The 25,121-nt window shown below is 46.7% G+C and overlaps 1 protein-coding gene across 1 annotated transcript in view; it reads left to right on the forward strand.

Annotated features, from left to right (window-relative positions):
* The first annotated feature begins 3,444 nt into the window (after positions 1-3,444).
* Positions 3,445-25,121, forward strand: part of CSMD2 (CUB and Sushi multiple domains 2) — a 247,823-nt gene continuing 226,146 nt past the window's right edge. Inside the window, exon 1 of the mRNA XM_054292539.1 lies at positions 3,445-3,997. Within this exon, the coding sequence (XP_054148514.1) occupies positions 3,841-3,997 (157 nt within the window). The 5' untranslated portion in view covers positions 3,445-3,840. The remainder of the gene's footprint in view (positions 3,998-25,121) is intronic.

The raw sequence follows: 25,121 nt of genomic DNA on the forward strand, positions 1-25,121 counted from the left end.
TAAATATTTTGATGTGTCTCTGGTTGTTTTCCTTTAAATGTTGTGGGGAAGCAAAAGCAGCAGCTGCTTTGGGTGCTTCAGAATTTGAAGTAGCCGGGTTTCATGGGACACACTTTTCCCAAAGAAAATTGGTTGTGGTGGAAGAAAGTGGAAATTGTTTGTTTCAACAGGAGGAGGATGCACCCTGTGCTTCAGGCTTTGGTTCAACAGGCGATTCCTTGGGAAAGGTGTGGGATCTGGATGGGAGAGGATCTGAAATCAGCTCAGCTCATCCCAACTTTCCCCATCCCAGGGTCACCTTTCCCCATCCCAGGGTCATTTTCCCTATCCTGGGACACCTTTCCCTACTCCTGGGACACCTTTCCCTACTCCAGGGATGCCTTTCCCTATTCCAAGGTCGCATTTCCCTATCCCAGGGTTACCTTTCCCTGTCCCAGGGACACTTTCCCTGTTCCAGGGTCACCTTTCCCTATCTCAGGGACATTTTCCCTATCCCAGGGTCACCTTTCCCTGTTCCAGGGACACCTTTCCTTATCCCAGGGACTCCTTTCCCTACTCCAGGGACACTTTCCCTATCCCAGGTAGCTCCAAGCCCTGTCCAGCCTGGCTTTGGACACTTCCAAGGATGGAACAACCACAGATTCCCTGTGCCAGGGCCTTGCCACCCTCACAGGGAAAAATTCCTTTCCAAAAACCACTCCCTTGCAGTGGGAAGCCATTCCCTGTGTCCTGTCACTCCAAGTCCTTGTAAATTGTCTCTCCTTGTGTTTCTTGCTGGCTCCTTCAGGTCCTGAAAGTCACAATGAAGTCACCTGGGAGCCTTTTCTTCAGGAAAATTCTAACTCTGCCAGCCTTTCCTCATGGGAGAGTTGCTCCATCCCTCTGGTCACCTTGGTGTCCCTCAGGGACCCTGGGCTGTGACCCTGCCATGGCCAAGGACCCCTTTCCCTATCCCAGGGTCACTTTCCCCATCCCAGGGACACTTTTCCTTATCTCAGGGTCACCTTTCTGTATCCCAGGGACACTTTCCCTATCCCAGGGACACTTCCCCTATCCCAGGGACACTTTCCCTATCCTTGGGACACCTTTTCCCTATCTCAGGGACACTTTCCCTGTTTCAGGGACACTTTCCCTATCCCAGGGTCACCTTTCTCTATCCAGGAACACTTTCCCTACCCCAGAGTCACTTTCCCCATCCCAGGGACCCCTGTCCTTATCCCAGGGACACTTTCTCTATCCCAGGGACTCCTTTCCCTATCCCAGGGACACTTTCCCTATCCCAGGTAGCTCCAAGCCCTGTCCAGCCAGGCTTTGGACACTTCCAAGGATGGCACAACCCCATCCTCCCAGTGCCAGCCCCTCCTCACCCTCACAGGGAAGCATTTCCTCCCCAAACCCACCCCACAAATCACCTTGGGGATCCTGTTGTGGTTCCTGGGGAGAAATCCGAGCAGAGTTTTGACGAGGGGCGAGCGGGACATGGAAAAACGGGATAAAATCAGCGGGGAATGTGTCCCTGCAGCCCGGCTGGGCTGCGGGTGGCAGTGCAGAGCAGGATTTGTGTCCTCGCAGGGATTGGGAGTGTAGGGAGAGGTGGTGTAGCAAGGTGAGACTCCTTGGAACCCCACATCCCTCCCTGGGGGATGAGGAGTTGGGGGTGCCAGGGATGGTTTGTGCCACAATTTGTCCTTCCCGTGAATAAACGCAGCATTTTTTCTTAATTATTATTCTCTTAATTATTCTGGAGACCGTTCAACCCTAAACCTCCGGGGTTTTTTTTGGTGATGTAAACCTGCTCAGGAGGAACCCCTGGGTTTGTAATAGCTGCCATACAATTACCCGGCAATAAAGTGGGATTTTGGCTCCTCAATTCCTTTTTTTATGCCTGTGGTGCATGCAGGGCTCTTGGCTCAGCCCCTGCCCTGCAGCAACCCCAGCACAGGATGCGATTTTGGGCAGGGGGACATTGCAGGGTGCTGAGGGGACAGCGGCTGATGGAGCTGTGGCCCAGAGCTTTCCCTGAGGGAGCTGTGCCTGTGCACAATCGGGGCTGTTTGAATTGATGCTGCAGCTTAAACAGACATAAAGCAACTCTTTCATGTGCCAGCCGCGGTTGCCTTGGCTCTTGGCAGCGGCTCCCGGTGTGGGCAGTGCGAGGATTGAAATGCAGAGGGGACAGAGGGACAGACAAGGAGGATTGAGCCCAGATCTGCGGAGCCCCCTCGATCTATAATTTGGGTTTTTTTAGCTGTCAAATAAGCTCATTCAAGGCAACCGGAACACGGCCGAAGAAGGGGGTTTTGCAGCAAGAAACTGCCGCAAATGCGAGGCCGGGGGAGCAGGGGGATGGGTGCCAGGGCAGCCCCTGAGGTGGCCCCGGTAGGCCCGGGGGGAGCGGCCCGGGCCCGCTCTGGGAACCGGGGGAACCAGCCCGGCCCCGCATCCCGGGGGGAAATGGGGATGGACGGGGGGAAAAAAGGGGATAACAGGGCTGGAGAGAGGGGGTGTGGGGCTGGCAGACACCCCCTGTGTTCCCCAGGGGTTCGGGGGAGAGCGGCGGCTCCGAGGCTGTCACGAACGTGAAGTCGGTGCTTGGCGAGGAGGGAGGAGGGGGGAGGATGCTCGAGCGTTTTCCAGAGTGCCTTTTTCTTCGTTATTTATTTATTTCCTTAAGCTCTGGTGTCATGTTCGAGTTGTTTTCCTTGTCCCTGGATCTGAGCATCATTAGCAAGATAATGAAGTTCCCGAATGTGGCGTTAAGTGGCTGCATTCCCATTCCTCCCTCCCTTTTCCCCATCTTGCCTGCAGCTCCAGGGACCGGCGTACCGGGAGATGTTAAAACAAAAACAAGGGGAGGTGCTGCTGGTGATGGGGGAGAAAAGGGGCTCTGCCAGCCCTGCCAAGCCCCCCTGTTGCCTCTGGGGAGGGGGGCACAGCCTTTCCCACCTCCAGGATGCCCCTGGACCAGTCCCACCAGTATCAGGGACAAGGCACAGACAGGGAAAAGGGAGAGGAGGGGAGGGGGGGGCTTCTGTCGTGATCCGTGTTTGCAACAAAATTCGCCTCATCACAAGAATTGTGTCAATAGCATCAGGTTGTTTATGGGGGGAAGGAGGGGGGTGAGTAACAGGGATGTGTGTGAGAGAGAGAAATGGGAGTGGGGGTGCTCGTTCTTTATCAAGAAACTATCAAAAATAAACGCGCTGTGGGGCTGGATGCCGGGTTTGGGGTGGGTAACACAGCATCCCCCTCCTCCCTTATCCACAACACCTCCCTGGCCCGGCATCCAGAGAAGGAACAAAGCTCCGGGAACGATTAATCAAGTGGCTTAATAATAATAAAAAAAAAAAAAAAAAAAAAAAAAAAAAAAAAAAAAAAAAGAAGTATAAATCCCTGCGGGCTGCGTGGTGCTGGTGGTGCTGCTGCTGCCGAGGAGCTGGCTCTGAGACAGCCACCGGGAGGGACGCGCCAGCCCTCCCCTGCTCTCCTCTCCTCTCTTCTCCTCTCCTCGCCTTCCCTCTCCTCTCCTCTCTCCCCGAGCTGCTGCCACACTTGGTTCATTCCAGCTGCAGAAGCTCAGAGCCTTCCATGCGGTGGGATTTTTTTTTTCCTCCTCCCGGGCTGAAAAAAAAAAATTAAGGGGAAAAAAAATATATAAATCAAAATCACAAGCCTGACCCGCTTCCCCTTCACCTCCCCCTTCCTCCTTCCTTTCTCCTCTTCATCCAGCCGAGCCGAGGACTATCCCAATCGCCGAGGGGAAGGAAAAAAGGGGGAAAAACCCAAGAGCGGCGAGCAGCGGACCCCCAGCACGCCCCATTGGTGCCGCTGCCCTTTGACATGCAACCTTGCTTGGCATGGGACCGGCCGGGATGCAGCTGCAGCTTCGGGAGGCACTGCTGGCAGCTGGGCATGGTGGCACTGCTGGCGGCCGAGGGCAGCGCCTGGAGCCGGGCACTGCTGCTCTCGCTGGGGCTGCTGGCAGGATCGGCCATGGGTGAGTGCCGCGGGCAACTTCGGCCGGGGAGCTCCGGATGCAGCGCCGGCTGCGCGGGGATGGAGCCCGGCAGGGAGCGGGGTGCGGGGGGTGGCACTGGGGGTGGCACTGGGGGGTGGCAATAGGCTGTGCGCTACTGGGGTGGTGGCACTGGGGTGTGTGGCACGGGGGTGGTGGCAGTGAGGTGATAGCAGTAGGCTGTGTGGCACTGGGGTGATGGCACTAGGTGGTGGCACTCACTGGGGTGTGTGGCAGTGGAGTGGTGGCACTGAGCTCTGTGGCACTGGGGTGGTGGCAATAGGCTGTGTGCTGCTGGCGTGATGGCACTGGGGTGGTGGAAATAGGCTGTGTGGCACTGGGGTGGTGGCAGTGAGGTGGTGGCTCTGGGGTGTGTGGCACTGAGGTGATGGCACTGAGCTGTGTGGCACTGGGGTGGTAGCAATAGGCTGTGTGGCACTAGAGTGGTGACACTGGGATGATGGCAATAGGCTGTGTGCCACTGGGGTGGTGGTAGCAATAGGCTCTGTGGTGCTGAGGTGGTGGCACTGGGGTGATAGCAATAGGTTGTGTGGCACTGGGGTGGTGGCAGTGAGCTACGTGGCACTGGAGTGGTGGCACTGGGGTGATGGTGCTGGCATGGTAGCAATAGGCTGTTTGGCACTGGGATGATAGCACTGTGGTGGTGGCACTGGAGTGGTGGCAGTGAGCTGTGTGGCACTGGGGTGGTGGTAGCAATAGGCTGTGTGACACTGGGGTGGTGTTACTGTGCTCTTTACCACTGGGGTGGTGACACTGGGATGGTGGCACTGAGGTGATGGCAATAGGCTGTGTGGCACTGGGGTGTTGTCACTGTGCTCTCTGCCACTGGGGTGTTGGCACACTGTGCCCTGGCACCTTGGGCACGACACTGAGGGTGTTGGATCCAGACTCTGGAGCTGCATCCTTTGGGAGCAGCAGTTTTCCCCCAGCGCTGCCGTGTGAGGAAGGCTCCGGCTCTCCATGATCTCATTCCCCTGCTCTGCTGGGTCAGGTTTGGGATGAGCTGCTTCAGGAGCTGCTGATGTGCAGCATGACTGTGAAAAATGCCAGCACTGCTCTCCCCTCTGCCTTTCCCTGGCATCTCAATTCAGGATTTCACTGCCCTGCTGCTTGCCCACAGCTGATAGAACAGATTTCTGGATGCCTTACATGAAGATGGAAGCACTTTCCTCCTTTTCCTCCTGCCTTCCCAGTTGAATATCTCTTATATATGAGCTCGCTGGCCTCAGCAGCCTGGTTTTTATGAAATATGCATGGTTGGGCTTGAAAGCAGAAGAAGACTTGAATTTGGGGGCAGTTTGCTTTGTGTCTCCTGCCTCATTTCCACAGCTGCCCTTGCAGCCAAAGCAGATCCAGGGAGTGAAGTTTATTTCTGGTGTAAACAGCAAATATTTAGGGACTGTCCTTCTGTGTGTGTAGGAGGGGGAAGAGTGGGAGAGCTTGGCAGTGGCTGCTCTCCACACTGTGCAGTGCCCCCATTTCCAAGTTTCCAAGTCCTGTTGTCTTGTCTGCTGTATCCTAGGCTGGAGGAATGTGTGTTTGGGTGTTGATGTGTATGAAAGCTCCTTGGCTTTGGGGTTTTTGTTCTTTTGGGTTTGTTTTTTTTTTTTTTTGAGGAAAAACTTTATCTGGAATGCAAGGCTGATTTTATTATGTAAGGCAGGTTTCCTTCCAGGGGCTGGGGGATGAAGATTAACTGCTGCTCCTGAGCACTCTTGCAGTCGAGCTGAACAGTTCTGCTGACTGGGAGCATCTGTTAGGAAAGGCTGTAAACCCACCCAAAACAACCTACAGGTCCTTAATAAAGGCTGAATATTTATTTTGGTGGCTATTTTTCATCTCTCCAGCATGAACATTCAGCCTGTGCACAGAGGAAAACCCTTCCAGCAGCTTCTGTTGAGCTTTCCTCATGCGAGCACACTGATGGAGAGATACCTAAATCTCAGATTTACTCTACCAGGGGCTTACAGCTTTTTCTCTTCTTCTGAGCTGTCTGTGGCTTACTCATACTGGATCTTCACTCTGTACCTCACTGAGCATTTAATCCTTTCTTCTCAGGCCCCTGCTCCCTCCTGTCTGCATTCTGAGCTCTCTGTTCTGGATCCTTCAGCCAGAGGTTGCTGCTCCGGGTTGTTTTGCTTTGTGAGCAGAAGACCTGCGAAAGCTTTTTAGCCCTCGGATGGTTTTTTATCTGCATCAGAGCCGGAGGCATTGATCAATAAGTCCCCTCTTTAGATTGTGAAACCCCAGCAAGGATGTTTTAGTGAGAGCAGGGTGCCAGCTCGGGCGTCAGTGCCCGGTGCTGGGTGGGCAGGGAGGGAGGGGAGGCACCCGCCCTTTGCAGCTCACTGTGGGTTTGGGGTGCAGTTCCTGGCAATGATTTCAGCCTGTTCTGAATGTGCTGAACCCGTGTGGAACAAAGTTCCAAGAGCTCCAGGCTCTCCCGTTCCGGGGCTGAGCAGGGAGCAGTAGCCAGGAGCTCCCATAGTGTGGCAGCAGAGCTGTGTGTGTGGAGCCATCAGGCTGGAGTTCACAGGAAAAGGGGAGAAACCCTGCTCCCATCTCATCAGCTGGGTCTTACCTGCCCAGAAATGTCCTTCTAAAACACAGCACGGGGTGTGGGGTGCCCTGAGGTGCTGCCATGTCCAAGGGCAGGGTGATGGAGCATCCCTTGGGGGAAGGATGGAGCTGGAGCGGAGGGAACGTGGTGCCTGATAAAGAGAACTTCACTGTGGCTGTGGAAATGTTTTGTGAGGTTCTCCCTTCCAGTTTGAAGTTTATTGTGGATGTGGAAGGTGTTTTGTGTGAGGAAAATCCATCCACAAACAGCAGAGGTTTGTGGCCAAAAAGGAGACAGAGGAGTCCTGGAACTTTATTCCAGTAAAGGGAGAGGCCATGGGGCATTCCCCTGGGATGTCTTGAGAGAAACCCTGCTCCCATCTCATCATCTGGGCCCTGCCTGCCCAGAAATGTCCTTCTGAAACACAGCACGGGGTGTGGGGTGCCCTGAGGTGCTGCCATGTCCCAGGGCAGGGTGATGGAGCTTCCCTTGGGGGAAGGATGGAGCTGGAGCGGAGCGAAGGCGATGCCTGGTGCTGGGAAGTTCATTGTGGCTGTGGAAGTGGTTTGTGAGGTTCCTCCTTCCAGTTTGCAGTTTATTGTGGATGTGGAAATGTTTTGTGAGGCTCCTCCTTCCAGTTTGAAGTTTATTGTGGATGTGAAAGGTGTTTTGTGTTAGGAAAATCCATCCACAAACACCAGAGATTTATAGCCAAAAAGGAGACAGAGGAGCCCTGGAACTTTATTCCAATCAAGGCAGAGGCCATGGGGCATTCCACTGGGATCTCTCCAATTTTTGGAGGACGCAGCCTCCTTTTTATCCCAATTTCCCAGCTGCATTTCCCTTCTCTCTTTCCTCACTGGCTGAGGTATTTGAGAGGTTCAGACTTCCCAGAACACCTGATCCCAAAGATTCCCCTTTAATGTACAACCCTCCCTTTTAATTGTTAATTCTTACAGAATTTAGGAGTTTTCTTCCTCATTATTTCTTTCATCTCTCAATGTCTAATTTCATTTCTCGGCAAACCTGAAGTTTATTTGTAAAATCAAATCTCTTTTTCCATTCACCAATCAGTGGAATCCCTCCCATTGTTTCTTTTCTCTCCCAGTGCTGGTTTTATCTCCCAGCAGCCCCGCAGCTGGTTTGGAAACACAAATCCACCATTCCTCTCACTTGTGAGGTTTTTCCTTCCAGTTTGAAGTTTATTGTAGCTGTGGAAGTGTTCTGTGAGGTTCTCCCTTGCAGTCTGAAGGCTGCAGTGAAGGTTTCACAGGGATAAGATGGGCTGAGGGCTCTGGATTTTCCTTTTGGCGGTGGGTTGGTGGTGAGACCTGCCTGGGCTCTGGAGTGTGATGGTTCTGGAATTCTGTCTGTTGATTCTGGAATTCTGTCTGATGGTTCTGGAATTCTGTCTGTTGATTGTCAGTCAGGTGGGCACAGCAGTGCTGCTCACCCCTTTCTGGTGTTTTCTGGGGAATCAACTGCAAGGTGAATCAGGGCCATGTGGAGGCCCCATGGGTGTGGATAAACACAAATAAAACACATTTTAATGGCCTGTTCTAAAAGGGTCTTGACACCATTATTTACACACTGTGCTTTATTAGTAGCACCTTGCTTGGTACTGGGTTAAGGGAGGATGCACCAGCTCGAAACAGCAGCTCATCAGTTTTAAACCCCTGTAATTATTATTTTTTCTCGATGGAAAACAGTTTTTTCCCCAGACTTCTCTTCTAAAGCTGCTTGTGAATTTTGTTTATGATGGATTTGTGTCCCAGGTGTGGCTGAGCTGTTGACCAGGGGATGTCAGTGCTGTGGGATGAGCAGAACTGAGCATTCCTCACTTCTCTGCACCCAGGGAATGGTTCCTGCTCTCAGCCACTTCCAGCAGCATTCCAGGGATTTCCAGCCATGGAATTATTGCTGCCCTACTCTGCTTTCTGAGAGCCCAGCTGTGTGGGAAATGCCAAATTTCACAGCTGTGCTTCTGTTCCTGCTGCTGCCCTCCCAACCCCTGCCAGAATTTGGCCTGGATCTTGACCAGAGGAAATTGTTATGATAATGTTGAGGGTTAGTTGGGGGCAAGGTCAGGCAGCCTTAACTGGTTTTGAGCCCACAGCATTGCAAGCAAAGTCTTTTAAACTCAATTTTTATCAGGAGTATCCTGAGACACAGGGCTGGAGTAATTTTTCACAGGCTTTAGTGAAATTATAACAAAGCTCTGTTTAGCTGAGTGGATTTTAAATAATACTTCTTTACTCTTCTCCATGTTTCCAGGCATTGGGAGGTTCAGAAACACCATGAATAGGCCTAAATTTAAATTAGGCTTTTTTTTTTTCCAACAGAAAATACAGCAAATTCAAATGGAAGGGGAGAGATAAGACTTTAAGGGCTACAAAAAAAAAAAAAAAAAAGGGAAATGATTAAGTAGTAAAGATTCTCTAGTGCTGGAATTGTTGAGTGCAGCATTGAGCTGTCTCTTTGACATGCACAGAAATGTCAGGGGTGCTGGAATCCCATTGATTGGCTCCAATATACAGTGAGGAATGATGGGAAGGGAAAGGGAATCAGGATTTTAGGGGAGTCTAAACTAGGTGAGGCTTTTTGCTCCACGTGGGAGAAGGTGGAGCAGCTGGTGTTGGTGTGTGAATTACCAGCAGTGTCATTTCCTGAGGTGTAAACACCCAAAATCCCAGATCAGTGAGGTTGGAAGGGCCCTCCCAGCTCACAAAATTCAAGCTGTGCCCAATCCCCACCTTGTCCCCGTCCCAGAGCTCTGAGTGTCACATCCAGACCTCCTTGGACACCTCAGGGATGAGATTCCAAACCTCCCTGAGTTGTGATTTCTGACCACCCTTTCCATGCAGAAATTCCTCCTGGATACACCTGGAGGTGGCACAGGGAACATTCTAAACTATCAACAAGCACTGTTTGTAATTCTGGAGTGAAAGATGGAAAATCACAGCCCAGAGGGGCTTTTTTCCCAGAATTCTGCTTGCCAAGCATGGATTGCCTTAGGAGGACACAAGAAAAAGCCACCAGAGCCACCAGAGCCAGCCTGGTTTGTGTGGGCACCACCAGGGCACGACTGGAGCTGCAGCCAAATCCTCACAAAAAAAAAATTTCTCAATCCTTGCTGATGTTTCTGCTTTTTCCACTGTTAATCCTGGGTGTCCTCAGAAGGGAACTCCTCTTTCCATCCCACCAGCAGGAAACCCACAGCACCCCATTTCTTGCTGGGTAAAAAGACTTTTACCCTCCTGTTTCACTCCTGGGCAGTGAAGTGAACAGGGCAGGAGACTTTTTCTCCTTTTAATGCATTTATCAAAAGTGATCAGCTCAAGGTTGGGAAGCTTGATGGGCCTGCAGTCTCTGTCTTTTCTAGGGTGAAGAGGAGGAGGAGGAAGAGAAGGAAAATGCAGCTTTGTCCACTATAGGGCAGAGCTGGGGGTCCCATCCTCACAAGAGTTAACCCTCAGGCCTGTCATCCAGGGTCTTGCCCTTAGCTGAAGTCTTGCTTAAGGTGAGGGGCCACAAAGGTTCTCAGCATCTCTGCAGGCTCAGCACTCCGTTCCTCATGTCCAGACATCATTCTAAGATCTTAATTCTGTATTGGCTCATTGTTTTTGGGGTCTTTTCTGTAAGTTTGATGAGGTTCTTTCCCATGGCATGCTGATCTCGAGGCTGTTTTGCATCTTCTCTGATGTCCCCTCCACCTATGGTCTGGGGAGAAGGACAACTTAGCTTCAGGCAGGGCCATACCGATATAAAAGGAGCAATTTATGAGAATTGCTGCAGATTACAATAACAAACAGGTAGAACTTTACTTTAGCAGCAACTGGTCTAATTGGTTTTGCAACTCGTTTTTTTCCCCCAAAAAATTGGCAGAATTTTGTTTATTACAGGCGTAGCCCCGGGTTTCTCAACCCTCAGGCCTGTCATCCAGGGTCTTGCCCTCAGCTGAAGTCTTCTTGCTCAGGGTGAGGGGCCACAAAGGTTCTCAGCATCTCTGCAGGCTCAGCACTCCGTTCCTCATGTCCAGACATCATTCTAATATCTTAATTCTGTATTGGCTCGTTGTTTTTGGGGTCTTTTCTGTAAGTTTGATGAGGTTCTTTCCTATGGCATGCTGGTCTCGAGGATGTTTTGCATCTTCTCTTATTCCCCCTCCATGTCCCCTCCACCTACCTCTGGGCAGAAGGACAACTTAGCTTCAGGCAGGGTTATACCGATATAAAAGAAGCAATTTACAGAATGGCCGCTGATTACAATAACAAACAGGTAGAACTTTACTTTAGCAGCAACTGGTTTTGCAACTCTTTTTTTTTTCCCCGCCAAAAAAATTTGGCAGATTTTTATTTATAACAGGCCGAGCAGTGGGTGCTCCAGGAGGTGCTGGAAGTCAGGGAAGGAGGCAGGAGCAGGAGGGCCTGGCCAAGGTCACCCAGCAGGAGCAGCCTGGATGTCACTCCTGCGTCATCCCACGCTGAGCACCGGCACGGGGATGTGATGCTGCAGCTCCTGAGGTGCTTTTTGAGAAGCCTCCCTGCTGCAGATGAGCTTGGAGCTGTGTCTGTGCAAAGGCATTTTCACAGTGGTTACACTGGAACGGAACAATTCCTGCATCCCATTTATCAAAATGTCTGTGATTCCCATTTCCAGACAGATAAACCGACGGTGAATCTCAAATAAAGGTGTCTTTGTCCAGAACGTTTTAACACAAAAGGAAGGGAAGATTTGTTCCCCTGACCTCTGGGATGGGAAGTCTGTTCTGCCCTGCTGAAATGGCTTTATTTGGGTTTCATCCACCTGCCTTGCTGCTTTGTTTCAGTGGAACATTTTACCTGGTGCTCAGCTGTCACTTCAGTGCAGAGCAGGGCACGGTCACAGGCTGGTAATCCCAGCCCCAGCTGCATGAGGAGGTGCAAGGAGGGCTGGAATAGCCAAGAAAGATGAGTTAATCACAGGCAGAGAATTAACCGCAACTGGGGATTTGCTGCTTCAGTGCTCTGCTGTTATTTGCACACTCCCCTGACTTGCAGGAGTTGTCAGAGCCCAGTTCCTGCTGCCTCCCCTGGCTGGGGGCACTGGGGGATCTTCCCTTCCCCGTCCCTATGTGAAAAATGCATTTTTATAATTGGCCTTTTACAAATATTCAAATGAATATTATATGTGTTGTGTTAGAAAGTGATGCTGTATTAATTTTTTTAAGTAATGTGTTAAATATAGTTTTAGGTTATAATGTTAAAATAGGAACCATGTCTGTGGGGTATTTTTTTTAAAGAAAAAATATCCCACAGACATGAGGTACTTGCACCAGATAGCAGCCACAGGACACCTAAATCCTTCAGAGAAAAAGAATTTATTGCTCTCTTATTAGAAGAAATTAACTTTTTTCCATGTCAGGATTAAGAGGAAGAAGCTGACACTGACCAGACAGAATCCTGTGTTTGAATGGAATTTATGCATCATGTGTGAGGTGTATGAATATGCAACAGGCTGTTGCTTTTAAGGGTTAATCCTCTGTTAATGTGGGTCCTTTTTTTGGGCTTATTTTGCCCCAGAATGAGGTACCTGGACTGTCCATAACTCTTTGTTTTTATTGTCTCATATTGTCCTAAATCCTAATTGTCCACATTTTTATTCGTCTAATTATATTCCTATTTTCATAGCCATTTTATTACTATTGAACTTCAAAACTTTTCAAAAACAAGTGATTGGCGTTTTTCACACCTACAACAGGGATAAACAGAATTTGCAAAATGATTTACAGATTTATTCTGCAGAGAGAGATCTTGGGATGTTTGTGAGGAGCTTTCAGCAGGTACAAATTGCACGAGGTTGATTAACTGCTCAACTTTTATGTGCTCTTGGTTCTCTCCCTTGATTGCATGGAGGGAATTCAACCATTTCATGTACAATTTGGGATTAATTGTGAATGACATTTTGAGGTGAAAGTTGTCTGTCTGCCACTGAACTTCAAGCAGTATTGTCAAAAAAAGTCAGGAATAAAACCAAGCGCGGTTTCTGTTGCAGGAATGATTTGCACGGCTCCTGTAATTTGCACAGAATTTTGTATTTTTTATACCTTTAGATCCATGTTTTATGCAAAGACTGCAGCTTTTAAAAGCAAAGTGTGCTCACCAGAGATGGGGAGGTGTGCGCTGAGAATTTGCCAGATGCATCAGGGAATTGGATGCTGGATATTGGCACAGAGGATGCTCTGGACCTTCTGAATTTAACCTGCCACACACTCTGCCTTTGAAGCAGTTCCTTAAATTATGTGAGCTCCAGCTTCTTGTCTATGGAGGGGGAAAAGCAGTGCTGTACTAATAGTATTATCTAATTAATTATGAAGATGAATGCCTGCAGGATGGCAGAGATCAAATGGAGAACTTGTTTCCTTGTTACGGTTCCTGTTATTTATCAGCAGTTTATCAATATTTTGTTTAGTTAATTTAGTGAAAGCAGAGTTTGAAATAAGATTTTTTTTTTCCTGGTGGCATTTATGTCATTACTTTTGGAGTTGCATGGCCTGAAGTGGAGTTTATTTTCTGAAAAAAATGGGAGGAGTGGGATTTTAGGCATGGGAGGAATGGGATTTTAGGCACAGGAGGAGTGGGATTTTAGGGACAGGAGGAATGGGATTTTAGGCATGGGAGGAATGGGATTTTAGGCACGGGAGGAATGGGATTTTAGGGGCAGGAGGAATGGGATTTTAGGCATGGGAGGAATGGGATTTTAGGCACAGGAGGAATGGGATTTTAGGGGCAGGAGGAATGGGATTTTAGGCATGGGAGGAATGGGATTTTAGGCACAGGAGGAATGGGATTTTAGGGGCAGGAGGAATGGGATTTTAGGCATGGGAGGAATGGGATTTTAGGCACAGGAGGAGTGGGATTTTAGGCACAGGAGGAATGGGATTTTAGGCATGGGAGGAATGGGATTTTAGGGACAGGAGGAATGGGATTTTAGGCATGGGAGGAATGGGATTTTAGGCACAGGAGCAATGGGATTTTAGGCACAGGAGGAGTGGGATTTTAGGCACAGGAGCAATGGGATTTTAGGAAGTTTGCTGAGGAGCTTTGTGCTGGGGTGTGGTGGCTCACAGGGGGTCACATCCTATCCCAAATCCTTCCCTTTCCACGTGTTTAAATCCATAAATTCCATCAGAATTCTCCCCTCCTCTCACTGCTGTGGGCAGAGGAAGCTCTGCACCTTGCAGGGGCTGTGGAGAGCTGCTAAACTCAGGGGTACAGAAAATTGCAGCTCATTTCTCCTCTGACAAAAGGCACAATTCAATGTTCCCTTTCCCCTTTATCCACCAAATAATAACACCCAGAAAAATCCATTTTCTCCTGGAAAGGGGAGGAAAACATCCCATCCTGCAGGAGGATAATGGAGCTGGTGCTTTTCCAAAGGTGATGCCATTTTTAAAGATGCTCCTTGCATCCCACAGCATATTGTTTATATCCCTCTATTGTTGTTTTGTCTCCATTAGGGAAAGGTTAGGCACAATCCTGGACACTGGGCAGCTGTCAGCAGCATTCCCAAGGGGCTCTCATTAAAGTTAAGCACCACTTGGGCTGTTAATATTAAAATAAGGTTCACCTGCTGGATTAATGAAGGGTTTGAAGGATGGGGAGTTTGTCCCTCATTGTGTGGGACTTTTTTTTTCCAGAGATGCTTTAGGATTTTGGGTTTTTCTATTTTTCATATATTTGTAATCCTGAAGTTCTTTAGTTTATAACCCTAAACTCCATGTACAGTGTGAACTGCTGTTTTCCCATTTTGGGCAGACACAATGTCATGGTTTGGCTTGAGAGATATTTAGGGAAGCGATGCAAACCTCAAAACCTCAAAATTCAACCTCAAAACCACTAAACCCAACAATTCCTCTCCAGGCCTGGCAATCAAGGACACCTCAGGCCCCAAGAGATGGAAACAAAAGTGAGTTGGGAGCAGCAAACTTGGGGTCAATGACTTCATTAGCTGAAGCTGTAATTGGAATTAATTAACCCCCCAATATATCCCTCTTGTGGATGGGATGAAGTTTAAGGTCTCTTTTGGATGGGATGAGGTTTAAGGTCTCTTTTGGTTGGGATGGGATTTAAAGTAATTTTTGAATGGGATGGGATTTAAGGTCTCTTTTGGGTGGGATTTGATGAGGTTTAAGGTCTCCTTTTTTGGGTGGGATGGGGTGGGATTTAAGGTCTCTTTTGGGTGGGATGGGATGAGGTTTAAGGTCTCTTTTAGGTTGGATTGGGTGAGCTTTAAGGTCTCTTGGATGGGCTGAGATTTAAGTATCTTTTGGATGGGATTAGATGAGATTTAAGATCTCTTTTGGATGGGATGGATTGGGATGAGATTTAAGGTCTCTTTTGGATGGGGTTGGATGAAGTTTCAGGTCTCTTTTGGATGAGATTTAAGGTCTCTTTTGGGTGGGATGGGATTTAAGGTCTCTTTTCACCCCAAACCATTCCAGAATCCTGTTTTTAACTTTGCCCCGGTGTCTCCCTGACCCAGGGCCCATCTTCAGAGGCACAGGCAGGGCTCGCTCTGACCCCGAGCAAGATTTAAGGCAGAAAAACCAACCCTGCAAGGCCCCTGCTGTTGTCACCTCTTGGTAAACACCTGCACTTCTTCTACTGAATTAACCAAATTCATTTAGCAAGAGCAAGTTCATTTTGCTGGATTTCAAATGCCGGCTTAGGGGAGGCTCTGTCATTTGTTCCTCCTGGGAGCACTTCCCAATCTTAAATTAGAGAACAAATGATGACCTTTTTTTACCCAGGAGTCCAACACTGAGGGCTGTTACAGGCAGTTTTTTGCCTTTTTTCTTCCATGAAATGCAGTTAACAAATGAGACTTTTGACAAAAAATCCCCAATTTGAACGTAGAAGTCGATTCAATTCACCCCCTGTTAGCTCCTTGATTGAGAGCTATGTAGATTGAAGAAGAAAGGTATTGATCTGCTTTGGGGATTGAAAACTAAGATGAAGTGGAATATGTCTGTGGGTGAAAATGAGGTTTTAAATGGATGGAGGAGGCGAGAGAAAAGTAAAACACAATGTGATGTTAATAGGAAGGAGTTTTGGGTTTCTCTGGTGGTTCTGCACAGGTGGAGAGGGCACAGGATGCAGAAGTTGTATAAGTCATGGAAAATCAGTGCTTGGCACAAGAGTTTTTCTAAGTTGGGTCAAAACAGCACAAAAAAATCTGGTTTTGGGCTATCAGAGCATCCATCAGTTCCCAAATCCTGTTTGGACAGAGGGACATCCCTTGTTGAACAGAGCTCCCAGATTTCAGCTCCCACAGCTGATCTTTAACATCCCCTCCCAACCATTCCACCATTCCCTGAAATAAAAATTGAGATTTTGCCATTGTAAATGTGAAACTCAGGTCTAAATGAACTGAAAAAATTCAGTATAATTGAAATGTTTCACTCTTTCTCCACATAATCTGCTAGGAGTCTTCTGTAGCTATTATTCTTTGGGGCATGTGACTGGCTTGTTTTTTTGGCTCATTGGGTGAAGTGAATTATTAACTTTTATTTATTAACTTTCCTCTGTACTGTCAACTCCAGGTGACTTTCATTGATTGCTCAAGGTGACAAGGAGGCATTAGGTAATAAATATCAAGTGCTGCAATACTTAAAGGAAGTGAATATGAAAGTGCTGTTAAGGGAATCAAGTAAAAATTGGATTTATACCCCTAACAAAAATCCCCAGGAGAAATTGCTTTCTGTTGGACTCCTTTTGTAATTCAAATCCAATCACACAAGTGTGAGCTGCTGTAATACAATTGCCTGGCAGAGAGAGGGGTTTTGTTGGAAGATCTCGGAGCACTTGTAAACACACAGAACATTTCACTTTGCGGAGCGTGGGGAGACGAGGATGGTGGTGCAAGAGTGAAGAGCTTTTAATAAGTGCAGTCTCTGCCTTGTTCCGAGTGATATTTTTAATTTAGTTCAGATCTGGAGGTGTGAGATGCTGGGGATGGCAGTGGGTGAAGTGGTTTCTTCTGTTTTGGCTGCTGCAGAGATTCTCTGGGTCCCTGAGGGATAAAAAAGGTCTGTGGCCTCTCTGCCAGCACCAAAAGGGGATTTGTGTAATTTCTGGGTTTTTAGGGCGTAAAAAAAGCATGAAAATACAAGCTGGTTCATGAATTGATGTGTAAAATCTAAATTAGAATCCAAAATGTGATGGGAAGGGGGAAGAAACCCCATGGAAATGCGTCAGATGAAGAAAAACTTTCCAGTGCAGATTTGCTTCTAAAGGAGCTCTGCCCACTGTGCTCCCTTTAAACCATCAGGATGGAATTGTTGATATTGGGAGAATTCCAATATCAAAGGATGGAATTGTTGATATTGGGAGAATTCCAAGGGCTGAGGGCTTGGAAATTCTTAGGGAGATGGGATTTAGAGCCCAGCATCTCCCTTGGGCCTTGAGGAAACATTGAATTTTACAGCTGGACACAGAGCTCCAGTGGCAAAGGGAATTTTAAATGTTTAATAGTGACAAAAAGAGACCAATAATGAAAGATTTTCATGAGGAGTTCTTTAATTTTGGCTCCCCTATGACTTGAGATGGATTTCACCTTGAATCTTCCTTCACCTTCTTCAGTTTTTCTTTTCTTTTTTTTTTTTTTTTTTGAGATAATCCTTAACACCCGAGATGAAAATGCCTTCGAGCCCCCTGGATAAACCATTTAAATGCAAATATTATTTTACCGCAAAATAATTGAAATACAAATTGAAAAAATTTGTTTTGGCGATAATAATTAGCACCTTGTAAATGAGACTGAGTAAAAAAATGCTGCACATGAGTGGGAGTCCATTTGCAGACACTGGGAAAAAAAGTTTTTCATCAAATTACCTTCTGTTTTCTGAGTTTCATTTCAACTGGGGGTTGAGCTGATCTGTGTCATTTTTACAGATATCTGCAGTGGAGGTGAGAAAAAAAATGAAATCTTTGCTGTGTGCATCTCAGAGAGAAAATAACAGTAAAATTTTCAGAAGGTTTTGAATCAGGCTGAACATTTTAATTGAGTCTCTGACTTTCAGGACAAGATTTTTAAGGATATTTAGACGGTAAAATAAGTGGAGACTTGCCCAGGGGGGGGGTTTATAAAGGAAATTTGGCTGCACAGCTCAAGAGGGGTTAGGAAGGCTCCAGAGGATTATAAAATATTTGTAAACCTGGGGCTGTGAAATTCCTTTGGAAAGGATTTGTGAACTTGGATTTTGTGGTGTTTGTCACAAAAGGGTCACCAAGGGGATCAGTAAGAGCATCCCAGCTCCCACCTCAGTGGTTTTACCACATTTTAAACCATATTTTTTTGGAGGATAAATCTTGGTTTGACAGGAAAAGAGCAGAGGAGCTTTGAGGTCCCTTCCCAGGCAAAGCATTCAGCAATTCTGAGGTTGAATCCTCAAAAGCACTGGAGGAGCTGAGAGGCCGCAGAGGGAATTCCCAGAGTGAGTTCCTCACCCCAGAATCTGCATTGTGAAAAATGCCTATTTCATGAAAAATAGACCAAAAAAATGAAAAATTTGAAAAATTTATGAAAAATGAAAACTTCGAAAAATTTATGAAAAATTTGATGAAAATATTTTATTGGCTTTTCGCAAATATTAAAATGAATATTAAATGTGTTGTGTTAGAAAGTGATGCTATATTAATTCTCTTAAGTAGTGTGTTAAATATAGTTTTAGGTTATAACAAAATGTTAAAATAGAAACTGTGTATGTGGGATATTTTTTTTAAAGAAAGGAATGAGGTACTTGCAGCAGATTGCAACCACAGGACACCTAAATCTTTCAGAGAAAAAGTGGATTTATTGCTCCATTATCAGAAGAAATGAACTTTTTTTGCTGTCAGGATTCAGAGGAAAAAGTTGACACTGACCAGACAGAATCCTGTGTTTGAATGGAATTTATGCATCATGTATGAGGTGTGTGAATATGCAACAGGTTATTGTTTTTAAGGGTTAATCCTCTGTTAATATGGGTCCTTTTTTTGGGCTTATTTTGCCCAGAAAGAGGTACGTGGACTGTCCATAACTCTTTGTTTTTATTGTCTCATATTGTCCTAATCCAAATTATCCAAATTATTATTACTATAATTATATTGCTATTTTTATAACCATTTTATTACTATCAAACTTTTAAAATTTTAAAAAAAACAGTGATTGGCGTTTTTCACGTGCATTAATTGGGTAATGCCTGTGGAGGATGGAAACAGCTCCAGAAGTTCCTGGGTTTATCATCCTGTGGAGAGGAGGGGCCAAAATTGATAAAGAGACAATTCTGGAAGGGGAAAGGTTTGAAGGAAGGAAATGACATCCCTGGAGGAGGAGATGTCTGAATTTCCTGGCTGAATATTGGGATGATTCCTGGAGCTGAGCAGGTGATTCCAGGGGATGGTTGCCCTGTCAGGAGGAGCTGGAGCTGCTCCCTCTGTGCCTGTGCTTAGCACCTGAGCCTGGGCTGCCTCTGCAATGGTGATTTGGGATGAACCATCCTGATGCTGCTGCTTTTCCAGAGTTTCCAAACCTTGCTCCTTCATTTTCTGCCCTTCAGGCTTCCTTCAACACCCCCAGCAGCTTTTTGTCCCTGCCCACACAAACCAGGGGAGTTTTCCTATTGAGAGGAATGGTGGATTTGTCTTTCCTAGCAAGCTGTGGGTCTGCTGGGCGATAAAAGAAACAACGGGAAGGATTCCACTGATTGCTGAATGGGAAAAGATATTTGATTTTACAAATAAACTTTAGGTTGGCTGAGAAATGAAATTGGACATTGAGAGATGAAAGAAACAATGGGGAGGAAAAGCCCCTAAATTCTGTAAGAATTAAAAATTCAAAGGGAGGGTTGTATGTTAGAGGGGAATCTTGGGGATCAGGCGTTTTGGGAAGTCTGAATCTCTCAAATACCTCAAAAATGGGAAAAAACCCCTAAATTCCCTAAGAATTCAAAATTAAAAGGGAAGGTTGTACATTAGAGGGGAATCTTTGGGATCAGTTGTTCTGGGAAGTCTGAACCTCTCAAGTACCTCAGAAATGGGGAAAGAGAGAAGGGAAATGCAGCTGGGAAATTGGGATAAAAAGGAGGCTGCATCCTCAAAAAATTGGAGAGATCCCAGTGGAATGCCCCATGGCCTCTGCCTTGATTGGAATAAAGTTCCAGGACTCCTCTGTCTCCTTTTTGGCCACAAACCTCTGGTGATTGTGGATGAAATTTTTGGTTTTTTTGTGCTCGGGGTGTGGGGTGAATTCTGTGACACATCTCCAGGATTTCACCTGAATCTGAAGCTGCTGCAGTGCCACAGGGGCCAGACTTGAAATGTGGAACATGTGTACCAAGAAATGGATTTGCTGAGAAGTGGAGAGGGCAGAAACCTGGCATTGTGTTTAAAGTCTTATCAACTGGAGCTGCTTAATTTGATTTTTCAAGCGTTGCTCTTCCTGGGGCGCTCAGGGTTTTTGTTTGCTTGGGGTTTTTGGGCTCTGAATGTCTGAACTCCTTCAGCCAAGGTGCTCTGTGGAAATCAGTGGGCCTGGCAGAACCAATGTCCCTTGTTCTCATGCCAAAGGCATCAAATAAATTCACTTTTGTCACAGCACAGACACCCCTGTGCTTAGGTGGGTCCAGCACAGAGGAATTTGCTGGTTTGCCTGCAGAAAGTCCAGGGGCTTTTTCCCCAATTTTTCCTGGACTTTTGAAAGAAATTTTTCCTCATATCCAATCCGAACCTCCTCCTAATTAGGAAAATTGGGATATTTTCCTAATATCCAACCTCCCCTCCTCCTGGCAGGGAGAAAAACTCCCTTTTCCAGTGTGGTTTTCAGGTGTGTGGTGACTCAGTTGGGGCTTCTGTGGAATCCCAAACGTGTAGGAAATTTTTATAACTGTCCAGGACAACATTTTTGATTGGGAAAGGAACAGAGAGCACACATGGGGATGAGTTTTGCATCTTTTGTTCCTCTTCTTCCTGCTTGGGAAGGCCTGCAAATGGAATTGCTGGGCTGGAGCAATTGCAGAAAAGAAAGAAATTTAAAAGAATTTTTTCCTAATATCCAACCTGAACTGCCTCCTAATTAGGAAAATCAGGTTATTTTCCTAATATCCAACCTCCCCTCCTCCTGGCAGGGAGGAAAACTCAATTTCCCTGTGTGGTTTTGTGGTTTTCAGTTGTGTGGTGGCTCATTTGAGGCTTCTGTGGAATCCCAAATGTGTAGGAAATTTTCATAACTGTCCAAGACAACATTTTTGATTAGGAAAGGAAGGGAGTGTGTGAGAAAGTTCGTTACAAGAATGTAAACATCAGAAGGCTTAGAAAATTTTAAAAAATCAGGGTGGTGCTTCTGGGCTTGGCAGAGCTGAATTCAGCTGAAATGCACTTTTTTTGGTGCCCTTGCATTGCCCAGCTCATCATTCCCTGTGCTATCTGAGATGGAAATCATCCCCTTGATGATGCTCTTGGATCCACGGGCTTTTGATGAAGTTACAGTTAATGGAATGACTCTGCATTATTTATTACCCAGCAGGCTTTGATAGGAGGCTGGAGGTTAAGCTGCAGCTCAGAGAAGGTGAACCCTGAGGGCAGCGCGGCTCCCATTGATCAAGTGTGGAGGAATCAGATTTGCAGGCGTGAAAAGCACCAATCACTTGGTTTTTAAAATTTTAAAAGTAATAAAATTATAAAAATGGGAATAAAAGTTATAAAAATAGGAATTAAAGTTATAAAAATAGGAATATAATTAGAGTAATAATAATTTGGACAGTTAAGATTTAGGACAGTATGAGACAATAAAAACAAAGAGTTGTGGACAGTGCAGGTACCTTTTCTGGGCAAAATAAGCCCAAAAAAGGACCCACTTTAACAGAGGATTAACCCTTAAAAGCACCAGCCTGTTGAGTATTCATGCATCTCATACATGATGCATAAATTCCATTCAAACACGGGATTCTGTCTGGTCAGTGTCAGCTTCTTCCTCTGAATCCTGACGGCATCTTCAGGGCTGGGCAAAGCAGGAAGAATTTAGTTTCTTCTGATAATGGAGCAGTAAATTCTCTTTCTCTGTCTATCATTCTGCTATCATTCTACTCAAACTCTTGTGGTGTGTAAGTCTTCACACAAAGTTGATAATAATTTCCATGGGCTAAAATCAAAGGCTCAGGTGTTTGTGACTCCCTGCCAATGTCTCTGAGCCCCCTACCAGGGTCTGGAATCACCCAGGGCAGCCAGAGGGATGTCCTGACACTGGTAAATGATGCACAGCACTAAACAATGGCCACAGGAACATTTTTCTCTGTTTAGGAGGCAGTGCAAACAGTGAGGAGTTGGTGTGGATGGGTTTGGAGAGCTCTGAGCATTGGGGTGTGTGACGGTGTTCACAGGGGTCTGAGGATGAGGGAAGACACGAGGATCTGGCTCCATGTTTCAGAAGGCTGATTTATTATTTTATGATATATGTTACATTAAAACTATACTAAAAGAATAGAAGAAAGGATTTCATCAGAAGTCTGGCTAAGAGTAGGAAAGGAAAGAATGATAACAAAGGTTTGTGGCTCAGACTCTCTGACTGTGATTGGCCATTAATTAGAAACAACCAACATGGGCCAATCCCAGATGCACCTGTTGCATTCCACAGCAGCAGATAATCACTGTTTACATTTTGTTCCTGAGGTCTCTCAGCTTCTCAGGAGGAAAAATCCTAAGGAAAGGATTTTCCATAAAAGATGTCTGCGACAGGGGTGAGATGAGCAAACCTTGGAGGTGCTGCTGGACAAGCAGGGTTTGCCCCTGGTGTTTCAGTGTTTGCCTGTGCATTTCAGTTTTGCTGGGGAAAGGTTTTTTTTATGTGCCTGTGGTTGTGGAATGGGCTGTAGAACAACAGGGAATAACAGCATTTCTGTGTGAGTAACAGTAACTACAGCAAATGGCAAAACCCCAAACTGCTGCATTAGGGAGGAGGCAGCCATGGATCCTCCATAAATGATGCTGCTGAGAGCAAGGCACTGTGCATGATTTGATATTTGTTCCCGCTGAATGGTGCAGTGACCATGCATCAGCGTTTGCTAAATTAGATTTTGTTTCTGCTGAGGAACAAAGTGCAGCGACTTGTATTTCAGGAAGCACTTCAGAGATAAATTCAGTCTCCCTCTCTCTCAAGCACTGCCTGGATAATAACATGGTGTAAACCAACAGCTACAATTCTTCCTTGCTCTACAACCCCCTGGATCTGGCCTGGGATTGAAGTTTGAGGAATTGCAAGTAGGTGGAAGATGATTTTTCCCCCACTGGTTTCCTTTGCACTTGTCACGTCAGAAAATGCCTTTGTTTGTTGTTGTTGTTGTTTACCTCCTGGCAGAGGAGGAGGTTTGTAGTGACACATTTTGGATGTTCAGGTTTATCTCAGTGTGGAGCTGCTGGAATTCCCTGTCAGGCAGGGCTGGGAGGGAGCAGCAGCCAGGGCAGCTCGTTTGTGTTGCTTATTTGAAAGGAATTACAAAAATCCTGTTGCTGTGAGTGTTCTACCATGGCTGAATCTCCTGTTTCTCCTGGTGGGTTTGGTCAGGGTGCAGTGACTGTCACACTGCCACCTCTGGGACATTGGGCTGAGCTCCGGAGCTGCTTCAGGGCCCCTCTAAATCTGCAGTGACTGGCACCAGAACGGTGCTGGCTCATGTGTCGAGATGGCTTTGGATTTACAGTGGAAATAAAACCTCCCCCGAGCCTCTGCCTCCGCTCCTGGAGCTTGTCCTGTCAAAAGAACTCTGCTCTGGAGCACAAGGATGTGGTTCCTGCTCTTGCCACCCTTCCTTTCTCTGCATGGCAGCCCCACACTGGAGCCTGGGGGGTTTGGAGCTCTCCTCTGCTCTGCTGATATTTATTTTTCACTGCAGTGTCTGGTCATGTTAAATTTTGTACCATGTGGATTAAACTCTGTGTTACAAACTGCAGTTCTTCTGCAGAGTAAATATTCCCTCATTTCCCTGGTGAGGGGCCCAGGGTGAAGCCAGTTAGTCTGGGGATGGTTCAGAGAGTGCCTCTTGCGCAACAGAACTCTTGGAAGTGGAGATTTGATTAAACCAATGTGTGAAAAAATGGAGAAATTGAGTCACCAGCAGTGAATTACATTGGTGGTGTCCCAGATACAGATGTTTTCCCAAAGTGCTGTGGGTTTCCTTAAAGGATTCAATGATTTTGGAGGTGTTTTCCAGCCTAAATGATCCTGTGATGATCCTGAATGGTGACCGCCTTAATGATGATGCCCTAAATGGTGATTCCCTAAATGATGATCTCATGAATGATCATCCCCTAAAAGATGATGCTCTAAATGATGATCCCCTAAATGATGATCCTCTAAATGATGATCCTCTAAATGATGATCTCCTAAATGATGATCTCCTAAATGATGATACCCTAAATGAGGATGCTGTAAATGATGATCACCCAAGTGGTGATCCCCTACATGATGATCTCCTAAATGATGATTCCTTCAATGATGATGCCCTAAATGATGATCTCCTAAATGATAATCCCCTAAATGGTGATCCCTAAATGATGATCCCCTAAATGATGATCCCCTAAATGATGATCTCCTAAATTATGATGCTCTAAATGATGATGCCCTCAATGCTGATCCCCTAAATCATGATCACCTAAATGATGATTCCCTAGATGATTATGCCCTCAATGATGATCTCCTAAATTATGATCTCCTAAATTATGATTCCCTAAGTGATGATTCCCTCAATGCTGATCCCCTCAATGCTGATGCCCTCAGTGACCCCTCGTCCTTGTCTGCAGTTCCTGCACCGAAGCAGAGCTGAGGGATTCATTTCAGGGCCCCACTCCCAGCAAAGCACTCTCCAGAATTGAGAGGAGGTGCTGGCAGAACCCAGCCTGGCCTCAGCTCTGGTTTCCCTCCCTCCCAAATGGGACAAATTCCCACAAACCCATCCCTGTGATGAGCCCAGGGGGTCCCACCCTCTGGAATGTCAGCCCATGGAGAAGGGATGAGGAGCTGGAGCACCCCCAGGAACACCCCTCAGATTATGGGGGATGATGATGCAGCATTCTCATCTCTGGGGCAGGAATTGAAGCTGCCTCCTGTCAGACTTTGGGATGGGAAGAAAGTGCCAGAAATTTTGGGAGAATTTTGTCCTCTGTCAACCCCAAATCCACCTGGAACTTGCACAGCGCAGGCACCGGCGCTGCCCTTTCATATCTTTCTGCTTGTTTGTGCTCCTGGGCCAAAGGGATAAAGGGAATTGTTTCTGCAATCTTCACAGGAGAAATTTTGAATTTCAGATAAGGTTTTGTCAGTCAAGGATGAGCTGAACTAACTCAGACCTGGAAGCAAATGATAGAACACATAAATTCCCTCAGCTTCCCGGATTTCTTTCCCTGCCTGATGACTTTTTCCAGCAATGTCCAATATAAATGAAGTTCTCTGCTATTACAGCTATTACAGAATATATTACTGCCCAGTTTGGCAGCTTTTGCAAAGCTGTGCTTT

Source organism: Melozone crissalis, unplaced genomic scaffold (assembly GCF_028551555.1).
Source record: "Melozone crissalis strain CALT ecotype California unplaced genomic scaffold, PUWL_Pcris_2 ptg000111l_1, whole genome shotgun sequence".
Taxonomy (NCBI): domain Eukaryota; kingdom Metazoa; phylum Chordata; class Aves; order Passeriformes; family Passerellidae; genus Melozone; species Melozone crissalis.